Source organism: Meriones unguiculatus, chromosome 4 (genome assembly GCF_030254825.1).
Source record: "Meriones unguiculatus strain TT.TT164.6M chromosome 4, Bangor_MerUng_6.1, whole genome shotgun sequence".
NCBI lineage: Eukaryota > Metazoa > Chordata > Mammalia > Rodentia > Muridae > Meriones > Meriones unguiculatus.
The window spans coordinates 116,226,304-116,249,361 of record NC_083352.1 but is presented as its reverse complement, the minus strand read 5'-3'; the positions used below and the strand labels follow the sequence as shown (position 1 = coordinate 116,249,361).

Below are 23,058 nucleotides of genomic sequence, written 5' to 3'. Positions count from 1 at the left end.
TGTGGAAGGTTTATATCTGTAGTGCCCAGGTGGAGGAGATGATTCATTTGCTTAAATTAAATACATAATTGAACTTTACAACTTATTAAACTGTCTGTCATTCATATTTTTTTCTTCTCATTCCTGCTCAAGATTTGTGTCTCTTATTGAGAATTTGCCTAATGCTTGAGCTCATCAAAATACTATACAGACTTCTGGGCTGGTTCAAAGTCAGATTGAAAGCCTAGTCAGATGACGCTAGCGCTGACCCTGTGGACTAATTTGAAAGAATACAAAATGGGGTACACACTTTTAATCGCAGCACTTGGGAGGCAGAAACAGACCTCTTTGAGTTTGAGGCCAGCCTGGCCTACATATTGAATTCAGGACAGCCAGAGCTACAAGGCAAGTCTCTGTCTCAAAAAAGAAAAAAGATGAATAACTAGCAAATGGCTAAAAATCATTAACAAAAGATAAGCTGTATGGTTGCAAGATCTGAACTGTGCATATGATCATTGAAGCCTTTAAAATAGCTTGTCAAAAATGAAGATTTTTAGCCACGGTTCATGCCTATAATTGCAGCACTCATGCCTATAATTGTAGTACTCACAAGGCAGGTATTGTGTAAATTCAAGGCCAGCTTGATTCATATAGTGAGTTCTAGCTCAGCCAGGGTTGCATGAGAGACTGTCTCAAAAAGAACTGGAGAGTCGGAGAAGGAAAAGACGTTTAGAAAATTTAAACTGAGAAAGATTGGGCATGGCTCAGTGGTAGAACACTGGCCTATAACGTTCAAGACATATTTGGTTTGGGGGGGTGAGACACCGTGTCTCGTTTCTCTGTGCAGCCTTGGCTGTCCTGGACTCACTTTGTAGACCAGGCTGGCCTAGAACTCAGAGATCTGCCTACCTCTGCCTCCCCAAGTGCTGGGATTAAAGGAGTGTGGCACCACGCCCGACCAAAGACCTTATTTTCGACCCACAGCACCTCCCAAAAGAAGTTAAAAAATAGACCAGTGGTGTGTGAACCTGACTGAATTCTGGCTTGGAAAAACATCAATAAATCACTTTGAAAGCCAACCATGATAGCATACTCTTGTAGGCCCAGCATTTCAGAGACTAGGGCAGGAGAACTGCCAGCCTGAGCTATGAAAACCTTGTTTCAGAAAGAAAAAAAGTGGGACTGGAGAGATGGCTCAATGGTTAAGAGCCCTGGCTACCCTCACTAGGACTCCTGTTCCTGGCATTCACATGGTGGTTGGTTTACAGCCATCCAGAACTCCAGTTCCAGGTAATCCGTCCCCTTCTCTGGCCTTCATGGATACCAGGCATGCCCACGACACATATCTACCTGTACGAAAAACACAAAAAATAACAAGAAAAAAAATTGCACACAGGGGACAATACAGGTGTTCAGAAGATGGGACAGACGTGATAATGACATTATATAATGAGGTATTTAGGGTCAAGCACTCTTACACTGTGTGCTGGCTCATGTCTGCAATCAAGCACTTAAGAGGCTGAGGCAAAAGGATTGCTGAGAGTTGAGACCAGACTGACATACTAAGTGAATTCCAGGCCAGCCTGGGATATATAGGAGCCTTTGTCTCAATAGAATCCACAAGCCACTTCTAAATATCAGATAGCAATCACAGCTGGAGTAATCACAGCTGCTTGGGAGGCTGAAGCAGGAGGATCTAGGCCGGACTGGGTACACAGAAACCCTACCCCCACAACAAGAAAAACCATATACCACCACCTAAGCATCAGAGGACTTTTAAAAGTCTGTTCTTAGTGTGGTTCACATGCCTTGCAGAAATTTAGGGAGTGTTGTTTGTTTGGCTGCTCGTTTGTTGTTGTTTCTTTTGTTTTGTTGAGACAATGTTTCTCTGTGTAGCCCTGGCTGTCCTGGAACTCAGACTGGTCTTGAACTCAAGAGATTACCTGTCTCTGCCTCCCCAGTGGTGGGATTAAAGTCACTGACTGGCTGTTCGTTTGGTTTGGTTTGGGTTGGGTTGGGTTGGGTTGGGTTTTGGCTACAGGGTTTCTCTCTGTAGCCTAAACTGCTTTCCAACTCCTGGTGATCAGCCTTCTAAGTGTGAGGATTACAGGTATGAGCCACCCTAACTAGCTTTGACGTTTAGGCTTTTTGTTTTCTTTATTTTTTAATTATGATTTAATTTTTATGCTGTGCATGGTGGCGCATGTCTTTAATCTCAGCATTTAGGAGGCAGAGGCAGGCAGATCTCTTGAGTTCCAGGCCAGCCTGAACTGAGTGAGTTCCAGGGCAACTAGGGCTACACAAAGGGAAAAAATTATCTTGGAAAAACTTATTTTATTTTTTATTTTACGTGTATGTGTGTTTTATTTCCATGTATGTTTGTGCACCACGTCTGTGCCTGGTGCCAGTGGATTCAGAAGAGGGCACCAGCTGGCCTCAGTGGTCCATGCCTGTAATTCCAGCCCTCAAAAAGGCAGAGGCAGACAGATCTCTGTGAGTTCCAGGACAGCCAAGCCTACACAGAGAAACCCTGTCTCAAAAAGAAAAAAAAATCGGGGGTGGGAGAGCACCAGGTCTCCTGAAACTGGAATTAACCATAGTTTCATATTCCAATTTAGTTTTTAATTAAAAAAAATAATAACATTGTAAGTCTTGAGCACTGAAGTAAAGTTTGTAAGGCGAAAGAACTCTATCCAGCTGCCCTCTTTGCAACTACCGTTAGCATAAGAAACGCAAATGGGAACAAATCTACTTCCCGTTAAAACTTGTTATGCTGGGAACTAGTTGGTCCAGAGGCCTGGGACTTCCACTGCAGAGAGCCCGTCTTCAGGATCCACACTTCTAGAGATTCTGGTGAGACGCACTAGAGTCATGCAAAGGGACAAAACTTCCTGTGTCCCACTGTGAGCGTTTCTCCTCTTCTTCGACCATTGTCACTGTACATGAGATTGCAGTTCCTGGAGTTTTATACAAATGACATTGGTCATGGTGTTCTCTTTGGCTTCTTCCAGCATAATTTTTTCAAAATCAATTCTTATTTATAATTTTTTTACCTAGTAAATTGTTGAGTTTGGGTTAATTTTAGGGCTATTATATATATGAAAGTGTTTGTGTGGACATATACACTATTTTTTTGTTTTGTTTTGCCTTTAAGGTTTGATCATACAATAGATGTATAGATGTCAAACTTCTCTTCTGTTTTAAGGGAGTTTTATTTTGGGTGGGTTTGTTTGTTTGTTTGATTTGTGGTGTTTTTTTTTAATTTAAATTAACTTTTTAAAATTTATTCACTTTACATCCCCATCTTGCCCCCTTCCTCCTCCCGACCCCACCCTCCCTCCCTCTTCGCTCTGATCTCCTTACCCTAATCCTCAGAAAAAGTGAGTCCTTCTCCTCTACCAACTGACCCCAGCCTATCAAGTCCCATCAGGGCTGGCTGCCTCCTCTTACTCTGTGGCCTTGCAAGGCCACCTGACCAGGGGGAAGTGATCGAGGAGCAGAGTCGGAGATAGCCCCTGTACCCCTTACTAGAGTACCCACATGGAGACTGAGCTGCCTATCTGCTGCAGCTGATCAGGGGCCCTAGGACCTCTCCATGCGTGGTCCTCAGTTGGTGCATCAGTTTCTGAGGGGCCCCCCTCGGCCCCTCCTAGATGTTTTGACTCTGTTTGTCTTCATGTGGAGTTCCTGTCCTTTCCAGGTTCTTCTGTTCCCCCACTCTGCCCAAAGTTCAGCTCTGAGTCTCAGCACTGCTCTGATCTCCTGGTAGGTAGAGTCTTTCAGAGGATATCTATGGTAGGCTCCTGTCCTGTTCCCTGTCTTCAACCACTTCTGGTGTCTCTTCTGTTTGTCCTTCTGAATGAGACTTAGGCATCCTCCCTGGGGTCCTCCTTGTTACTTAGCTTCTTTAGCTCTGTGGATTTCAGTATGGTTATCCTGTATTATATGGCTAATGTCTACTTATAAGTGAGTATATACCATGTTTGTCTTTCTGGGTCTGGGTTGCCCTCACTCAGGATGATCTTTTCCATCCACTTGCCTACAAATTTCATGATGTCCTTGTTTTTAATAACTGAATACTATTCCATTGTATAGATGTACCAGTTTCTTTATCTATTCTTCGATTGAGGGACATCTGGGTTGTTTCCAGTTTCTGGCTATTACGAATAAAGCCACTATGAACATAGCTGAGCAAGTGTCCCTGTATGGTGGAGCATTGGCTTTTTGAAACAGGGTTTTTCTGTGTATTCTTGGCTGTCCTGGACTTTCTTTATAGACCAGGCTGGCCTCAAACTCACAGAGATCCACCTGCCTCTGCCTTCCAGAGTGTAGAGGGCTGGGATCATGGGCATGCACCACCCAGCTGGGGTTTTTGTTTTGACCACAGGTCAAGACATAAACCTCCCCTGCCCCCAGACAGAGTCTCTCTGTATAGCCTTTACTGCCCTGGAACTCACTCTGTAGACCAACCTGGCCTTGAGCTCACAGAACCTCCTGCCTCTGCCTCCCAATCCCTGGGCTCAAAGGCATGCACCAGCATTGCCTTGTCCCCTACACCCAGCTCTTGCTTTGCAGGCCAGCCACTGGATCTGTAGCAATCTTGCCTAATTGCTGAGTTTACAGTCATGTGCTTTCTTTCATGCTCTCTTCCTTTCTTTGAGACAGGGTCTTACGTTGCCTAGGCTGGTCTAGAACTCCTGGGCTCAGTTAATCCTCCCACACCGGCTTCCTCCTAGCTGGTGCTATAGGCCTGTATCATACCTATTTGGTAGTTTTGTTTAGCTTTGTTCTGTTTTGTTTTTTGTTTGTTTGGTTTTGGTTTTTCAAACCTTGCCTACGTATTTGTTTTTAAGAAACAACTACAGGACAAAGCACAATTAAAAGTTTAGGGCTGAGCTGCCCAGTGGCGGTGCATACCTTTAATCCCAGCACTTGGGAGGCAGAAACAGGGTGATCTCTGTGAATTTGAGGTCAGCCTGGTCTATAAAATGAGTTCCAGGATAGCCAGGGCTGGACAGAGAAACACTGTCTCAAAAAACCAAAAATTAAAAACAAACAAACAAAAGTTTAAGGTTGGTTATAGAGCAGTGGTTCCTAATGCTGCAACTCTTTAATACAGTTTCTCATGTTATGGTGTCCCCCAACCACAAAATTATTTTTGTTGCTACTTTATAACTGTAATTTTGCTACTGTTGTGGATCATGATGTGAATATCTCATGTGCAGGGTATCTGCTATGCAACCACCCCCTCTCCTCCCCGACACTCCATAAAAGAGCCGTGTGACCCACAAGGTGTTGCAGCTCACAGTCTTTTTTCTTTTCTTCCTTCCTTCCTTCCTTCCTGTTTTTTTTTTTTTTTTTTTTTTTTTTTTTTTACAGAATCTCTCTAACTCTAGGTGGCTTCAAACTTATAATCAGTCCCCTTGCCACCTTCCCCTTCCCACCCCCCACCCCCAGGGCTAGGATTACGCAGTTACATCAGTTATTTCATGAACTAGTCTCCTGGAGAGACTAGAATGTCCACTCACCCCAGGTAGGGCACCAAAAACAGACCAAAGTAGCGATTCCCTCCAGGTCCATTTTGGTGAACCAGAGAGTTCATTGGGCTTACTTGCAGAACTCCCGGTACCACCTCTCACACCACCTTGGAGTAGTCTTTCCCCCTTGGCTGTGAAGATGGCGCTCCCTTGAGTTAATGCTACAAGGACACCCTCTCTCTTCTAGCACCCGAGTCCACACGAAACCTGGGCAGAATTAGGTACAGAGCTGGGAGGGAGGTGTAGGAAGGAGGGCTGGTCTCTCAGGTGAGGGCCCAATGACAGGCTTGGAGAACAGCCCCTGAGGACAACCACCCTGCCTCTTTTTAGGATTTCATGATGTAGCCTTGGCTAGCTTGGAACTCTATGTAGACCATCCTGTTCTGGAATGCTTGCTCCTGCCTTTCGAATTCTTCATTAAAAGATGTGGGTTACTATGCCCAGCCTTTTTCTTGTTCTTTCTCTCCTCTTCCTTCTCTTTTTGTTTTGATGTTGATGATGATGCTAGAGAGCATACCTAGGGCCTCATGCATGCTACACAAGGGGTGAACCCCTGGCTTCATTAGATCATTTTACTTTTTGAAAGATCTTGATAAGTTGCCTAGGCTGGCCTTGAACTTGTTTATCCTCCTGCTTCAGCTTCCCAAGTAGCTAGGAATATGGTCTGTGTTACAAGATCTGGGCCATGCCCAGCTTTTAGGCGTCTTTTATACTTTTGCTACTGAATACATTTTAAGTGAGAGCCAGTAAGATTTGTAGATGATCAAGAATTGTGACTTGAAAGGAGTCAAGAGTGGCTTTGAAGTCTTGCCAGTGTCTAAGAATCCTCCTCACGAGCCTCTCCTTTGGTCTTTTCCTCTCTCCCTCCCACCTCCCTTCCCTTTCTTTTTCTTTCCATTGGGATCTCCCTATCTAGTCCATGTTAGCCTTGAACTCTCCATCCTTCTGCCTTAGCCTTCCAGAGTGCTAGAATTTCAGGCATGACCACTACTTTAAGGAGAATTCTATTTCTTTCTTTGTTTGTTTCTTTGTTTGTTTGTTTCTTTCTTTCTTTCTTTCTTTTTAGAGACAGGATTTCTCTGTTTTGAAACTCACTCTGTAGGCTAGGCTGGTGTCAAACTCACAGAAATCTGCTGCTGCCTCCCAAGTGCAGAGATTAAAGGCATGTGCTACCACCTGCCCGGCTTCTTTTTCCTTCGGTTTTTTTGGGGACAAGATCTTATATCTCAGTCTGGCTTGGAACTCACCATGTAGGCTGACCTGGAATTCACTGTGTACTGCAGGCTGGTGTTGAACTTGGGATTCTCCTGCTTTGGTCTTCCAAGCACAGGAATTACAGACACGTGACACCATGCCTTGCATAGATTTATAAATCTTTTTCCTCCTGCCATGCCACCGGTGTTCTTTGTCATTCCCTACATTGTCTACCTTGCAAATTCCTAAATAACCTGGCTCTGAAGAGCCTAAAGTGATCCCACTGGGTGGGTGGGTGCTCACAGCTTCATTCTACCAGCCCAGTGCTTATCTGTTCAGTGCAATTTACTGAATGGGTTTTTTCTTATCTTTAAAATGTGGGCTGAGCATATAGTTTATTTTTTGGTGGAGTGGTTGCTCGGCGTGCTGAAGGCCCAGAGTTTGAAGCACAGCCCTACAAAGCAAAGCGAGACCAAAACAAAAGTTGCTCAGTAGATGGAAGCCATGACTCCGGACAGAAAGGCAGGTGATCCTCTTAATTTTTTGTCATCAGTCAGTACTTTGGTGTTCTATCCATTGCTTGCGTTTAACAAGGTTTGATCTTCCTGACACAGGAACAGCCTTGAGTTTGGAGCACAGATAACTGAAAGGCTAAGTGGCTGAACCTTTCCATCCTGAGAAGACAAAAGAGCACCCCAAACAGATTAGAATGTATGTTATCTGCCTTGACCACTCCCAGGTGTAAAGGCACCTGGGTGCTGGGAGCCCTCTCCCCAGGGGCTATGTGTTGGTATACTGATAAGTAGAGGACACTCTTGTGGAGGTCACCAGATTCCTTGAGAAGCTAGAGTGATCTTGCTCCCAGACTCACACCACATACTTCTGGGCTCTTCTAGCTCTGGTGCAGTTCCAAATACCAGGTGGACTCTGCATCTTCTTTCTGCCTTTTGCCTTGGGCACATGTCTTATGCACATTTATAGGTCCTGTCTTTGCCCAGAAGAAAGGCTGGTCATCTAAACGAGAAGCCTGCAGAGCAGCTTCTTAGACCTCACAGGACAAGTGTGAAGTCGGCTAGAGTCAGAATACTAATCTTAGTACTAACAGAAGAGCTACAGGTGTTGAGGGAAGGGCATGTGGGAAGCCCTGGGTCTAATCTCAGCAATAAAAACAACCTAACTAATAAAATACTATGTACCTTACACATAGATTCATATGTTTGATGCTATAACCACTTACAGGATAGGTATCTTTGTACTGCACAGGGTACAAGGCTCATAGCACAATACCCCAAAATGAAGTATAGGAGAAAATAATCCCCCATTTATTTGGCATGCTTTGACATAGTTATTCTCAAGAAACTGTAGACTAGGGAATAATTTTTCAAGGCACTCTAATTTTTTTTGAGAGTTTTTTTTTTTTTGTCTTTTGTTTTAAATTTACTTAATTTTTTTGTACATTGGTGTTTTGTTGCATGTACCTCTCTATGAGGATGTCTGATCCAGTTGTGAGCTGCCATGTGGGTACTGGGAATTGAACCAAGGGCCTTGGAAGAGCAGACAGTGCTCTTAACCACTGGACCATCTCTCCAGCCCCTGAGACAGGTTTTCTTTTGAGATAGGGTTTCTCAAGACAGCATTTCTTGATGTAGCCTGGCTGTCCTGGAACTCAGAGATCCTTCTGCCTCTGCCTTCCAAGGGCTGGGATTAAAGGCATATGCCACCACCCCTCAGCTAAGGCAGTCCTTTTGTAAAAGTGATTTACAGATCTGGGCCTCAGTGGTGTACACCTGTAATCCCAGCACTCTGTGAGTAAGAGGCAGGTGGATTTCTGAGTTCCAGGCCACTTTGGTCTACAAAATGAGTCTAGGACAGCCAAGGCCACACAGACAAACGCTGTCTCGAAAACAAAATCAAAAATTTACATTTGTAAAGGAAGTCTACATCCACCAGCATTCTGTGCTAGGAAACCCAGCTGCTACCATTAACTTTTTTTTTTTTTTAACTGGGAGACTTTTATCTGCATGACAAGGATCCCTCTATTTGCCACACAATTCCTTTCCTTATCTCCAAGTAACTTGTGTCACCACCATTCTGCCAGAAGCCCTAGGACTCCATTCCTTTCAGTAGTTCAGGAAGCCTCCAGAGCATGAGAGCTTCGTATGACAGAATTATTTTGTGGAACTCCAATGGATATGTAAGGAACTAAATAAGAGTTTTTGTTTGTTTTGTTTTTTGAGAGTGTTCTCCGTGTAGCCTTGGGTGTCCTGGACTAGCTCTGTAGACCAGGCTGGCCTCGAACTCAGTGCTGGGATTAAGGGCACACCACCACACCAGGCAGGGAGTTTTCTTTTTTCTTGTTAATCAATTTCTTATCTATATAATTTGCAAACAAGCCAAAGACACTACTGGGGGGAAAGCTACTTTTCCCTTCCCTTACTGTAGTGAATAGGAGTAAAGGCTCCTAATAAAGTGTAGGAGAAAATAATCTAGAATTAGACTCTGGGGAAGTCTGTGCCTCAGTTTCTCCATATGCTACCAAATAATACTTGTATATAAGTCATTGGCTTGTTAGGAAGATCAAATTAATTACATTTTATATGTGGAATGGTGACCAATACATAGAAAAAAAACCCCTGAGGTTATTATGACTCGTTTTTGTAGATGAGGAAACAGGCACGGAGAATTTTTGATAATTTGTCCGAGATAATGCAACTAGAGAGAGGTAGGCTGGGAATCAACCCCCAGGAGATCTGGCTATGAAGCACACTACAGATGAAGAGCAAATGTCCACATGAATCCCTCTGAAGGGAGAGTGGTGGGGAACCCTTGAGTTAAGCCAGATGGAAACTTGTAGCTCTTAAGTCTTCATTCTGCTGTAGCAAATGAGGTTTGCAGAGTTGGGCTGTCTTCAGGTGGCCCCAGTTTTTGGAAAAGGGATCTGAAGCCTGAGCTCAGCCTAAAAGGCCTTTGGCTGGGCTTTTTCCAGGCTCCTATCTTTGCAGTCAGTCCCAGGAAGGTGACACTCAGTATTTCAGCAGTTAAAGACAACCTAAAATGGAGAGTTTGTTTAAGCCATGAGAAATTGAACTGAAGCCAGCAAACCTTCACTTGGAAGCCTCTACCCCTCCTGGGAAAGGCTGCGCTGGACTTCCAGGATGCTCACAGTTCAGCTGGGGGAAATGCAGATGAGCAAGAGCCCCCAGTGGTCGGAGGTATGAAGAGTTACTGGTCCAGATAAGAGCCCAAGCAAAAGCTAGGAGACTAAGTTTCCCCTGTCTGGGGTCATCAAGGTGATCTGGAAGACCTTTACAAACTTGAATATGGAGTAAAAGAATTAACCCCGAGAGAAAGAGAGGTTTAAATTTGGTGAGGGGAACGTTGGCATTTTTAGCTCGGAGGCACCCGAAGAAGCAAAAAGACTTGCAAAGGAAGTCGCAAATTCAGTCAAAGGGAGCGTGGGGACAGTGGCTTGGACTAGAGCAGTGACAATTTGGGCGGGAAGTCTCTCCCAGTTGACTCTTGTCTTTCAGTCCTAGCTGTGTGTGTGGCTCGGGCAGGCGTCTCATTGAATCCCAAGATCGAGTTATCTGGAGGGCCTAGGTCCCACCCGCGGCTGCAGAATCCCCCCAGCCAGAGCAGCAAGATCTGTCTCTGCCTTCTGGTAAACTACTCCCCTCCCCTCCTTAGGCCCCGCCCCTCCCGCAGGCCCCTCCCAGCACTCTGTCGCGCGGGCTCCGCCCCTCGTCTCTAATACAGCTCGGCCCTTCCGTACGCTCCGCCCCTGCGCTCGCGCGCCAGGTCCGGGCGGCGCCGACGCACTTGGCGGGAGATAGGAAAGTGCTTCAGTGCGCTCCTGAGGCAGCCGCAGTTCCTGAGAAGGCGCGACGAGACCTGCAGACACGCTGACGCCTCAGAGCGTCGCCTGGGGCCGGGAGCGGCCGGAGCAGCCCGAGTCCTGACCCCGGCCCGGCTCCCGCTCCGGGCTCGGCCGGCGGGCGTAAGGGCGCCGCGGGGCCCGGGCCGGGGGGAGGGATGTCTCGGCGGACGCGCTGGTGAGAGACTGCGGGAGCGCTGGGCTTCTCGCTCCGACCCTTGGATCGGCAATTGTGAGATGGGGGTCCCCGCGGGAGATGCACCCCGAGCCGCCCAGTGCAGGGGCGCCGCCCGGTTCATGGCTCGCGCGCCACGCTAAGGGGCTCTAGAACTCCTCTCCCGGGTTCCCGGGCCTCCTGGGCCCGGGAGCATGAAAGCGCGGGTTTCCCCCCACAAGACCGAGTCCCGGCCCTGGTGGAGGTCCCTCGTCTCCCGCCTAATTGCAGGGTGGGGAAGGAAGACTGGTGCGCGCGGTGTCAGCTGGAGGCACATTACTGGGCAGGTTTGAATGTCTCCCCTGGTCGCAGCGAGGGGAAGGTAGAAGTGTGGGAGACACTTGTCGTTCAGAGTGGCTCGAATTTGCTGGCGCTCCTTTCTTGTTAGCATTCCGGGAAGCACAAAGCCCTTGAGCCCTCTGCGGGCTGTGAGGCTGGGGATTCATTGTCTCTTGGGGGATTCGGCGGCCGATTCGGGTTGGTTTGGTTTCAGAAGCCCTCTTCCTGTCCCACGCTAGTTTTGGGCAGCTGGGCTGAGTAAAGAGTGATGATGTGTAACGAGACTGCTGCTCTGCCAGCCGCAGCTGGGCCAAAGGCAGGAACTTCTCTTTTATTAGTTTCCCGGAGGCTAAGTGCCTGAGTCAAGCCTGGATCTTTCGTCCACCTGTGTATCTAGAGCCCGATCTGAGGGCTTTCCAGCCTCTTTAAGGAGTGAGATAATAGGGCCCTGCGGCGTTCCCTCCGAGTCTCCAATTCAGAACACCTTACCCATGCCTACCAATGGCGGAACTGGTCTTTGGATGAGGATACAGAACAGGGATGCCCTGCTTGCTTACTTTCACTGAGTTTCCTCGTGGCTGGAAAGGATCGGGTCCTTTGGCACTAGTCAGTGTCGTCTCCCATACCCCAGTTTTTAGGGCAGTTTAGTGCCTAGGGAGAGCTCCTGGAAGTATTACTCCAGGAGTCCTGGGGCTCATTTGGAGGGACCCTTGTGAAGCATGGGCTCAGTGTCCTGGCATCCTCAGGAGCCTCACTCCCTTCTCTGCCACATGTTGTAACTCCTTTGCACCCCACTGCCCCACTTCCCCCTTGGCCTCTGACTCACCTTTCCCTGGAGCACAGCCCAGAACGTACAAGGGCAAGAGAAAAGGGTATGTGTACAAAAATGTGATTTTTTTTTTTTATTTTTTTTAAAACCACACACTGGCCTCTGCTTTCCAAGCTGTGAAGGGAGGTGAGGGTGTAAAGGTGTGGAGCCTGACAGGGTATAACCCTCTTTGGCTTCAGTTTTCATATCTGTTAAAGGAGACCTTGAGAATGTGTGAGAAGGCAGTAAGTGGTAGATAACCCCATCTATTTAACAGTGTCCTTATTACCCAGTACTGGGGCGTGAGAGCTTGTCCACACAGATTTACCCTGGGACATTGGCAGAGACTCTGATAGAATCTGGGCCTTGTGCTGGATACTGGAGAAGCAAACTCAATTAATACTTAGTAGGTTTTGCCTCCTACTTTACAATGGTAGGTGGTACAGTCATATCTGTTCCAGATTCAGTGGCATGTGTTGCTTGCTCTGTTTAGATATTTCACATTTTAATTAGAATTTTAAAACTGTTTAGTAGGCAGCATCTTTGCAAAGTATTCATTCATTCACAAATCCATTCATTCCCTGGGCAAATATTTCTTTTAGCCTTTCTGTGCCACATTCCAGGCTGTGAAGGTGGAGCTGACCTTTGTGGGTGATGTCAGACCAGAGGTTGGAGCTGAGGGCAGGGCCTGGCTTTCCAAAGGGCTTTGGGCATGTGGGAGTGCCTGGGAAGCTGTGCAGTGTGAGGGAAGAAAGGGGAGGGTGTGTAGACACCAGCAGAGCCCTTGTGGGCACAAAGCATGCCTTGTCTTGTTTGCTTGGAAATCTCTCTGCTCTTCCCAGCTACAAATGACTGACCTGTGGTAGATTTGCTAGAGGTGACCCCATGCAGGTCCTGGGGGAATTGGGGAAAAATTAATCTGTGATTAACTGGTGGTTTCCCTTTCTTTCTTAATTATGTATTTGTATGTGGTTATGTGCACTTGAGTGTAGGTGCCCACAGAGGCCAGTCACTGGATCCTCCTGAAGCTGGGAGGTGGGGGTAAAGGGTGCTGGAGACTGAATTTGGGTCCTCGTCAACAGCAGTATGTTCTCCAGCCAGCCCTCCAGTACTTAACTAGTATTCTTAGCACTTCTTGGTATAATCTTTCTCAAAGCCATTAAAGTAGAGCCTAGGATTTTGGTGGAGCATGCCTTTAATCCCAGCAGGAAGACAGGTAGGCTGCATCTGAGTCTACAGAGAGTGAGTTCCAGGATAGCCAGGGCTACTTAGAGAAACTGTCTTGAAAGTCAAAATAAAACTTTCTTTTTTCCAGACAGGGTTTCTCTGTAGCCTTGGCTGTCTTGGACTCTTTTGTGGACCAGGCTGGTCTCAACTCAGATTCGCCCGCTTCTGCCCCTCTGAGTGCTGGGATTATAGGCGTACCACTGTGCCTGGCTTCATGTTAGGTTTTTTAAAAAAGCCTCCAGACTTAAAATGATTGTATTTTTTGAGTTGTTGGGTTTTTTCCCTAAGTAATTATGACCTAAAAATTTTCATGTTGAAGATTACATTTTGTCTTTAAAATACCCAGTGCTGGGACTAGAGAGATGCCATAGTGGTTAAGAGCACGCAATGTTCTTGCAGAGGATCCAGGTTCAGTTTCCAGTGCTCACAGGCATCTGGAATTCAAGTTTTAGGGGATTAGGTACTCTCTTCTGTGTACACCAGGCATAGATTGGTGCACAGACATACATACAGGTAAAACACTGAGACACAGAAGATTAAGTCTAAAAGATGCCAGTGGAAACATGCCAGTGGAAGTTTGTTATTGAGAAGAAAAAAGTGGGAATACGGTTTTGGATGTGTTTATGTGTTCTGAGCTCCGTCTGGCTCTAGCTCATGCTGGCCTGGAATTTGTAGCAGTCTTTCTCAGCCTCCAGAATGTGGAGTTATAAACCTATGCAACCATGGCCCAGCTAAATCACAATCTTTGTGAAGAGTTTTCATTTTGTATTTGTGGTGAGGTGGAGGTTAGAAGCCAGGGCTTTGTTCATGCTGGACAATTTTATCCCAAAAATGAAGCAACAAAAAGGAAAATATGGTGGCCTGAATTTATAACCTCAGGGATTAAGGTAGGCTGCCTGGAGTTAGAGGCCGGCCAAGGCTGCATAACAAGACTACCTCAACAACCAAAAAGGTAGCCAGGTATGGTGGCCCACACTGGCTTTTAATCCAGGCGCAGGGAGGGGAGAAGAGGTAGAGCTCTGTGAGTTCGAGGCCAGCCTGGTATACAAAGGGAGCCAGGACACCTAGAGCTACTATAGGAGAAACCCCGTCTTGAAAAACCAAAATAAATAAAATTTAAAAAGTATATATATGCTTGAGCAGTGCAGATGCCCAGCAGGTAAAGTTCCTGGCCCACAGGCAGGCCTAGGGGTAAATAAATAATTTTAAAGGCCCATAAACCCATTTCATTGAGAAGAAAACTGAGGGCAGAGGCTGGGTGTGGCGGGGCATGCCTTTAATTCCAGCACTGGCAGCAGTTGCTGAGTTTGGGGTCAGCCTGGTCCACCCAGCGACAGCTGAGACGGGTGGGGGGAAAACTGTCTCAGAAAAGAAACAAAATAACAGAAGGCAAAAGTCTACCTAGTTTTTTGGCTTTTTGAGACTGTGTGTGTGTGTGTGTGTGTGTGTGTGTTTTGTTTTAAGCCCATAGTGGACTTGAATTCATTGCATGGTTAAGATAACCTGGATCCCTCATCCTTCTGCCACTTGGAGTTCTGGATTAACAGTATGAGCCACCACACCCAGCCTGTACCTACTTTTGTAACAGTAGAAAAGAAAGGCCTGCTTCCCCTAACCTCTCCCTATAGTTGACCTGACCCTGGTCATACACTACTATCCCCACGTAAAGGTGTGTAAACATACTGTCCGTGACCTTTAGCTTGTTTCCACAGTGAGGAGCTGGATGAGTTACACTACCAGGATGCAGACTCAGACCTCCTGGAGCAGAGAGACAACAAGTGCAAGGTCAAATGGACCCATGAGGAGGTGAGCCAGACAGCGACTCCGTGGAACTGGGAGAGGGAAAATGGCGGCTGGGGGCAGGGAAGGCTCCCCCAGCTGAGCTTAGGTCTGTGTCTGATGTCCCCATGTAAGGACAGTGAAAGCGTTGATGGGCTACCTACTTCTCTTCTTTGCCTCTGCAGGCCATCCTCAGCCTCTGAAATCTGAGGATTGGGGTGTTGGTCCTCAGACCTCAGGACCTCCATCTCTCTTAGATGCTTCTTGCCTCCATCTTAGTCTGCTTTCAGTTGTTATAGGGTAAGTCCAGGAGACTAGGTAGCTTATATATAAAGAAGGGTTTAGTCACATCACCATTCTAAGGTGCATAGAATGAAGACTTTTTTACTGGTGGGGATTCTGTTTCCATTCAGTGTAGAACATCACGCTGCAAAAAGGGTACATAAGAGACAGTGTCAAACTGGCATTCAGAACAGACTTATCCTCAAGCTCATTGATCCACGTACTGGTAATCCATTCCAGGGGCAGACACTGTATGGCTTAAACAGCTCCAACTGCCCTGAGAATACATCATGGGACTGCACAGTGAAGATTAAGTTTAAACTTGAGTTTTTTCTTTCTTTTTTTGGGGTGTGTCTGTGTGTTTTTGAGACAGTATTTCTCTGTGTTACAGCCCTCGCTGTCTTGGAACTCTTTGTAGACCAGGCTGTCTTCAAACTCACAGAGATCCACCTGCCTCTGCCTCCCCAGTGTGTGTCACCACGCCTGGCTAAACGTGAGTTGTGGTGGAGACATTTGACCTAGTACCCTTGGCTGCTAGGAAGCTAAATCTGTAGTTCTTGTTTTTTTAAAAAAAATACTACTTATTAAAAACTTAAAGCAAAATAATTTTATTGTTTTATATGTTTGGATATTTTGCCGCCAGGTATATAGGTGTGCTGCTTGTAGGGATGGTACCAGCAGAGGCCAGAGGTGCCAGGTCCTCTGGAACTGAAGTTACATCTGTGAGCTGCAATGTGGGTGCTGAGAATTAAACCCAGGATCTATGAAAAGTAGCCAGTGCTCTTAGCCACTGAGCCATCTCTCCAGCCCCTTTTAATTTTATGTGTTATTTTTGGGTTAAGAGGGGTGGTATGTGTGTTACAAGTTTTCTTTTTTTTCTGTTAAACTTAGTGTGTATTGAAATAACTTTGGAGGTCTTTTCTTTCCCATTTGGGTCCTTGGGATTGAACTCAAATGTCAGGTTTAGTAGCAAGTTCATTTATTCACTGAGCATTCTTTTTGGCCTTTTTTTGTTCAGAGACAGGGGTTTTTCTTTTTTTAAATTTGTTTGTATTTTATGTACATTGGTGTTTTGCCTGGTTGTATGTCTGTGTGAGGGTTTTGGATCTCCTGGGACGGTTATGAGCTGCCATGTAGATGCTGGGAATGGAACCCAGGTCCTCTGAGAGCAGCCAATACTCAACCACCAAGCCATCTCTAGGGGTTTTTCACGTATGGCAGGCAGGCCTCTAACTTGTTATGCAGCTGAGGATGACCTAGAAGTAGTTGATGGAGACAATCCCAGTGCACACTATCAAGCACTCTACCAGCTCAGCTGCATTCCCAGGCCTAAATGGGAAAGTGAATTCTTCCTTGTTACTGGAATTTTGTTGTTTTGATATAAGGTGGGTTGCATTTATCCCGGGCTGAGCAGGAACTGCCAATAAGCAGTAATAAGATGACCTTGAACTCCTGGGCCTCATGCTTCTGTCTCAAGTGCAAGAGCTCTCTTGCCTGGCTTTTGTTTTCTGAAACTTTCCCACTCTGAGGCAGCTCATGGATACTTTGTAATAAGCACATGAAACCTTGATCATCTGCTGCCTAAGTGCTTAAGTGCCTCTTCCTCATAGTCCTGAGTCAATTGCCATCCTCTCCAGCCATATCCCTCCTTTCTCCCCCTCTCAGTCTGGCTCTTTTTTGTTTGTTTGTTTGTGTGTGTGTGTGTGTGTGTGTGTGTGTGTGTGTGTGTGTGTGTGTGTGTGTTTTTAAGCTATTTGCCTGCCTCTGCCTCCCCAGTGCTGGGATCACAGGTTTGCGCCACCATGCCCGCCTGAGGAGGCAGTTACTATGGCTCCTAGTATGTCCTCCAGTAAAGACTGGCTAAACTTGTTTGCCTGAGGCTTTGATTAACGATTTCTTCTTGAGGCAGATTTGTTACTGCCTGCTACTGTGACTAATACTTGGCACTCAGTTCCTGAGTGACTGTTTGAATATGGCTATATTATGGTATCTATAAGACTTTCCACACATGTGTCTTTCTGGTGTCTTTCTTCCGTTGGCAGGATGAACAACTGAGGGCCCTGGTGAGGCAGTTTGGACAACAAGACTGGAAGTTCCTGGCCAGCCACTTTCCTGTGAGTATTGCTCTTCCACCAGGGCAAGGGTTCTGGGTGACTACTAATGAATAGTGTTTAGAAAGCCTAAGATGGGGCTGGAGAGATGGCTCAGTGGTTAAGAGCACTGTCTCCTCTTCCAAAGGATCTGAGTTCAATTCTCAGCACCCACATGGCAGCTCACAACTGTCTGTGACGCCAATTCCAAGGTATCTGACCCCCCCCCCCCCAAAAAAAAAAAAAATAAAAAACCTCAAACAACGAAAACCAGAAAGCGCCCAGTGAGAAGATCTCCATGCAGCTGCTTTAGCATGTCCTTAGCCCTGGGCCTAAAGGCATGTTTGTATTTCTTCCTGTAAGCCAGGAGCAACTAGATAATTAGTTCTGAGCCATGAACTTGAAACTGAGAGTAAACATCCATGGAGCAGACTCTAAGCTGAGGACCCTGCACAGGTGGCTAGTGCTACTACACTGGAGCCCTCTGAAGACGAGAGCTCCCTTCTACATACCCTCCCAGGTCTGCAGGCATCTGGAGAGGACAGAGTGCACAAGGCTGACTGCTGGGGTTCCGCAGGCACCTCGGGCTGAATCATCACCCTTTCTGCCCCCTGCCCTTTCTCCCTTGCAACCTGAACTCTGTAAATAACAATGTTCTCCAAGAAGAAAGCAGGAGTCACTAATAAGTTCCCCAAAACTTTTGTAGAGCACCTTACACACATACTAGGTTCAGAGAGTGGGAGGGCCCTTTTCATGGGGCCCGAGTTTATCCTTTGAAGCAGAAATAATGGACCCCTGTTTTGGTAGGTTGGCTTCTGGTGTGTGGTGAGTGCATGGCACAGGACCCAGCTGAAGTAAGCTTGCACCCTGGGCCCTGAGCTCAGGGCTCAACCAGAGTTCAATCTTATGGTCTCAAAATTCTTTCTGTTCCCGTCCCCAGAACCGCACAGACCAGCAGTGCCAATACCGGTGGCTGAGGGTTTTGAATCCAGACCTTGTGAAGGGACCATGGACCAAAGAGGAAGATCAGAAGGTAAGTGCTGGCGGAAGAGCTGCACACACAGTGGACTTCCACCGCTGCTGCTGAGTCTAAACATGCCCATACCACCCCACTGTAGTCCTACATATCTTCAGGGCTGTGTGTGTGTGTGTGTGTATGTGTGTGTATGCATACGAATGTGTGTGCATGCATGTGCATGGGGGTGCTGGCTTTATAACCAAGCTGGTCTCATATTTGCGGTGTAGCATAAGCTGACCTTGAACTCGGTGCTCCTTAGACTTCAGCCTTCTGAGTGCTGGGCTTTTAGTGGTCACCTCACCCCATTAGCTTTTAAGTGGTAACCATGCCCGCCACACAGCATGGAAAGGTAAAGTGGTGGACACAAGGGGCTGTTGCCACTGATGCTGTGATAATATGATGGCTACCATGGTGCTAGCTCTACCACACAACTCACATCTCAGCCACTGCCAAAGCTCTCTGCCACTGAGCTACACCTCCCCCTCCAAACCCCTCTCCAGGATTTTCTTTTCTTTTTTTTTTTTTCTTTTTCTTTTTCTTTTTGAAACGGTCTCGGGTATCCTGGACTGGCCTCAAGCTTGCTATGTAGCCAAACATGCTATGATCTTCCTGTCTTTATGTCCCGTGTGCTAGCGTTTTAGGTGTTGGCCACATTTGGCATTTTAATGCTTTATATCTATGATGTCTATACTTCGAGGTAGGTTATTTCCAGTGGGAAAACCAGGGCACAGAAAGGTTTTGATATTTCCCAAACCATGAGCACCCTGGCTGATTCTCTAGTTTGTTTGTTTGTTTGTTTGTTTGTTTGTGAGGAACTCTGGTATAGCTCCCTGGTGTTAACCCATAAAGTGCCATTTCACCTTGGCAGGTACAGCACCCAAAGAAAAGCAGGGGATAAAGGACCCTGGTCATTGAAGACACACACTGACATCTAAATGGCACGTGATTACTGAAAGAAATTTAAATCACAGCAAGCTGGGTGTGGTGGCACACTTATCTAGTTCCAGCTTTGGGGAGGGGGAGGCCAGAGGATCAGGAGTTTAAAGTCATCCTATTCTACATAGTGAGACCCTGTCTCAAATTGTTTTAACTACACAGAAATGAAATAGATTTCCACACAAAAATTCCATTTCCTGTATCTACTCTTCCCTGGTGTGGCTGTGTACATATGAGAATACAAGAATACGTATCAAGAAATGAAAGGGGGCTGGGCAGTGGCGGCCCATGCTGGAGGCAGAGGCCGGCGGATCTCTGTGAGTTTGACACTAGCGTGGTCTATAGAACATTCCAGACAGCCAGGGGCTACTGGAGAACCCCTGTGTGGAAAAAGCCAAAACTAAAAAAGAATTGGTGCAGGTTCAGGTGGCTATGATTGTTATGGTTTGTGTCCTGAGGAAGACAAGAGAGCCTTACTAAGAGGTGATTGAAGACCGAAATCCAGCTCTACTTAACCATGACTTGAGGCTCTGTACCCCTGATTTCCACCAAAATGCTGAAAGAAATTGTCCCCCCATAGTCTGGTTGGGGCTGACCTCTCATAGGCTTGTAGCTCTTGAGATGAGGCCCACCTGGGTATTGCAATGATAAGTGAAGGTAATGGAGGGGCTGGTCCACTGATGTTTTCTTCAAGGTCATTGAGCTGGTGAAGAAGTACGGCACAAAGCAGTGGACGTTGATTGCCAAGCACCTGAAGGGCCGCCTGGGGAAGCAGTGCCGTGAGAGATGGCACAACCACCTCAACCCTGAGGTGAAAAAGTCCTGCTGGACCGAGGAGGAAGATCGCATAATTTGTGAAGCCCATAAAGTGCTGGGCAACCGCTGGGCTGAGATCGCCAAGATGCTGCCAGGGAGGTGAGCTGTCTTCTGATAGGCAGGGTGTGGGCGGGGTGCTGTTCCAGGAGGTGAGGCCTATACTTGTGATGAAGGAGTGTCCCTGTGCACTGTGATCGTTCCTATGTTCTTTAACATTCAGCCTTGTCTCCAGCTCTCCCAGAGACATGCATCAGAAGGGAGAGCAGTAGGTCCCCCAGGAATGACCTGTCTAAATAGACAGCACCAGGAAGTTGGGCTGTACCCTGTTAAAAGGGAATATGATGAAGACAACCAGTTCCTGTCCCCATTTCCCACTTTGCTAAATCAGACTCGTCTTTTGTTTTGTGTTTGGAGATAGGGACTTGCTGTGTATCAGACTGGTGTTGAACCCAGGCTGACTTCAGTCTTGTGACCTTGGCCTCACAGTGCTGTGGATATGGGTATGCACCTCCATGTCTAGCCAGTCTCTATGAATGCTGTGTTAAGATTATACTTGTGGGTTCCTTTCTATTTTTTTTTTATATGTGTGTTTTGCCTGCTTGTGTGTCTGTAACATGTGCATGCCTGATGCATGGATGCCCTAGGACTAGAGTTAGAGTTGTGAGCTGCTCTGTGGGTGCTAGGAATCAAGTCAGGATCCTCTGGAAGAGCAGGTGGTGCTTTTAGCGGCTGGACCACCTGTCTCCTCAGCCCCTGTGATGTTTCTCATCTTGGTTTTCAGCGAGTTTCTGGCCCTCCTTACCTTCCCAATGCTCCATTATATCTTATTTATTTTATTGTTCTAGTGTGTTTTGTGTTGCTGTGGTAAACCCCTAAAGCAAGTGGGGGGGAGGAAGGGCTTATTTGTGTGGCAGTTAATCACTGAGGGGAGTAAAGCAAGAACTTGAAGCCAGAACCAAGGAGGAAAACTGCCTGCCCACTTGTTTGTAGCTCACTTGCACTTGCATGCTCATCATACTTAGCAATCTTTTTTTTTTTTTTTGAGACAGGGTCCTTACATAGCCCTAGCTATCCTGGAACTCTATGTCAGGCTGGCCTTGATCTCACAGAGATCCACCAGACTTGCTTGCCTCTGTTGGGATTAAAGGAGTGCATCACCAGGTGTCTTGACCATCAAATTAACTAGATGCTGGGCTAAGTAGTGATGGCGGTGCACACCTTTTTCCCCCCAGCACTTGGAAGGCAGAGGCAGGCACATCTCTGACTTAAAGGTCAGCCTGGTCTATATAGAGAGTTCCAGGACAGCCAGGACTACATAGAGAGATCCTGTCTTAGGGCAGGAAAAAGATGACTAGGATATCCGTTACATTCCATGATCCTAATTTTCAATTAGAGTTTACACTATTGCCTCAAACATAGAACTCAAATACTAGTACTATCTATGAGTATATTTCCTTATCTGGCTTTTGTTTTTCTTAACTGTTCCCTCTTCACATTTTTTTTTTTCTTTTTAAAAATCACAGTGATAATTTCTTAAAAGTCATGCCTTTTAAGTTAGGCATGAGATAGAAATAGCTTATTAAGAAATATAAAAGCCTGGTGGTGGTAGTGCATGCCTTCAGTCCCAGCACTTGGGAGACAGAGGCAGGTGGGTCTCAGAGTTAGAAGCCAGCTGGGGAGATAACTCAGCATTTAAGAGTACTTGCTGCTCTTGTGGAGGACCTGGGTTCAATTCTCCTCACCCACACGTTGGCTAATGGCCCTCTAATTCTCCTTCCTTGCATTGTGGGTTTGTCTGGTGCAGAGGTTCTCAACCTGTGGGTTGTGACCCCCTTTCAGAAAATACAGATATTTACATTATGATTACTAACAGTAGCAAAATTACAGTTATGAAGTAGCAACCAGAATAATTTCCTGGTTGTGGGTCATTACAACATGAGGAATTGTTTTAAAGGATCACAGTGTTAGGAAGGTTGAAAATCCCTGCCCAGTGTTTCTTTCTCTTTGTTTTGCTCATCTGTATTGGTTAAGACTGGAGGTTTGCTTTGCAGGAATGCTGGTCTGTGGCTGGCCTTTCAAAGTTAGGAAGAGGTCGGTAAAGATGGCATGAACCACACACACTGGTTGTGCTTATCTGCTGATGGCCTTTACCGCGGGTGTTTGGTGTCCACTAGCCCCTTTGGGAGGACATTCCAAAAACTAATAGATTTTTTTTCAGGAGTTACTCATTTCCCTGGAGCTAGGTGATTCCTTTAAGGAGACTGTTGCCTGGGCTGCCAGAGCAGGTAGAAGAGGGCTGGGAATCTTACCTCTAAGGTGCAGATTTCCAGGGAACCCCAGTTTCTGCCCTGTATTGTTTCTGTTCATTGTCACAGTTGTTGGGTTCTTTCTACAGAGGAGAACTCCCTCTTCCTACTTGGAGGTGAGGGTCAGGAGCTGAAGGTTGGGCAGCTGCTCTGCTCAGCCTGAGCTTCCTTCGAGCTCCTCACTTTGGTGCTCCAATCTGGTGCTCCAATCCTAAGGCTCCTGGAGTTCTGGGAGGAGCCTTGGGGTGAACTGGTTCTTGCCAAAATCTTCTTGTAAGGTCAGTTTGGTTTCAGCTCCTAGGCTACTTGTTGCTTGCCTGACTGCTTCCCGTTTTCTGATAATGTCTAACATCCCTGATGTGCTGCCATTCTCCTTACTATGCTTTTGCTTTCTTGTGTTTTGAGTCTTTCCTCTCTTGGTACAGGGTGGTCCTGGGAAGAAGAGCACAGAGGAGGCCAGATGATAAGTGTCTCCCGAGTATGAACTGCCTATCTTCATAACCCGGTGTCTTTGAGGCCTCCCTTGAATCTTGGTTAGAAACTCAGAGCCCCTTCCCTGTGTGGCTTGGTTGCCCTGCACATGCCAGGGGCCTCACTTCCATCCGCAGTCACCTTGGTTGTCTGGTCTCAGCCACTCTTCCACCTTCCCTTTCCCACAGCTGCTGGGCTCTGACTGCTCCTCCTACTACTCTGACAGCCTTGCCTGCTTACTACCTTGC

At 46.7% G+C, this 23,058-nt stretch overlaps 1 protein-coding gene across 1 annotated transcript in view; it reads left to right on the top strand.

Annotated features, from left to right (window-relative positions):
• Positions 1-10,543: 10,543 nt before the first annotated feature.
• Mybl2 (MYB proto-oncogene like 2) overlaps positions 10,544-23,058 on the top strand; it is a 29,099-nt gene continuing 16,584 nt past the window's right edge. The window contains exons 1-5 of the mRNA XM_021636317.2: positions 10,544-10,762; positions 14,825-14,918; positions 17,216-17,287; positions 18,204-18,296; positions 19,912-20,132. Of these exons, the coding sequence (XP_021491992.1) occupies positions 10,743-10,762; positions 14,825-14,918; positions 17,216-17,287; positions 18,204-18,296; positions 19,912-20,132 (500 nt within the window). The 5' untranslated portion in view covers positions 10,544-10,742. The remainder of the gene's footprint in view (positions 10,763-14,824; positions 14,919-17,215; positions 17,288-18,203; positions 18,297-19,911; positions 20,133-23,058) is intronic.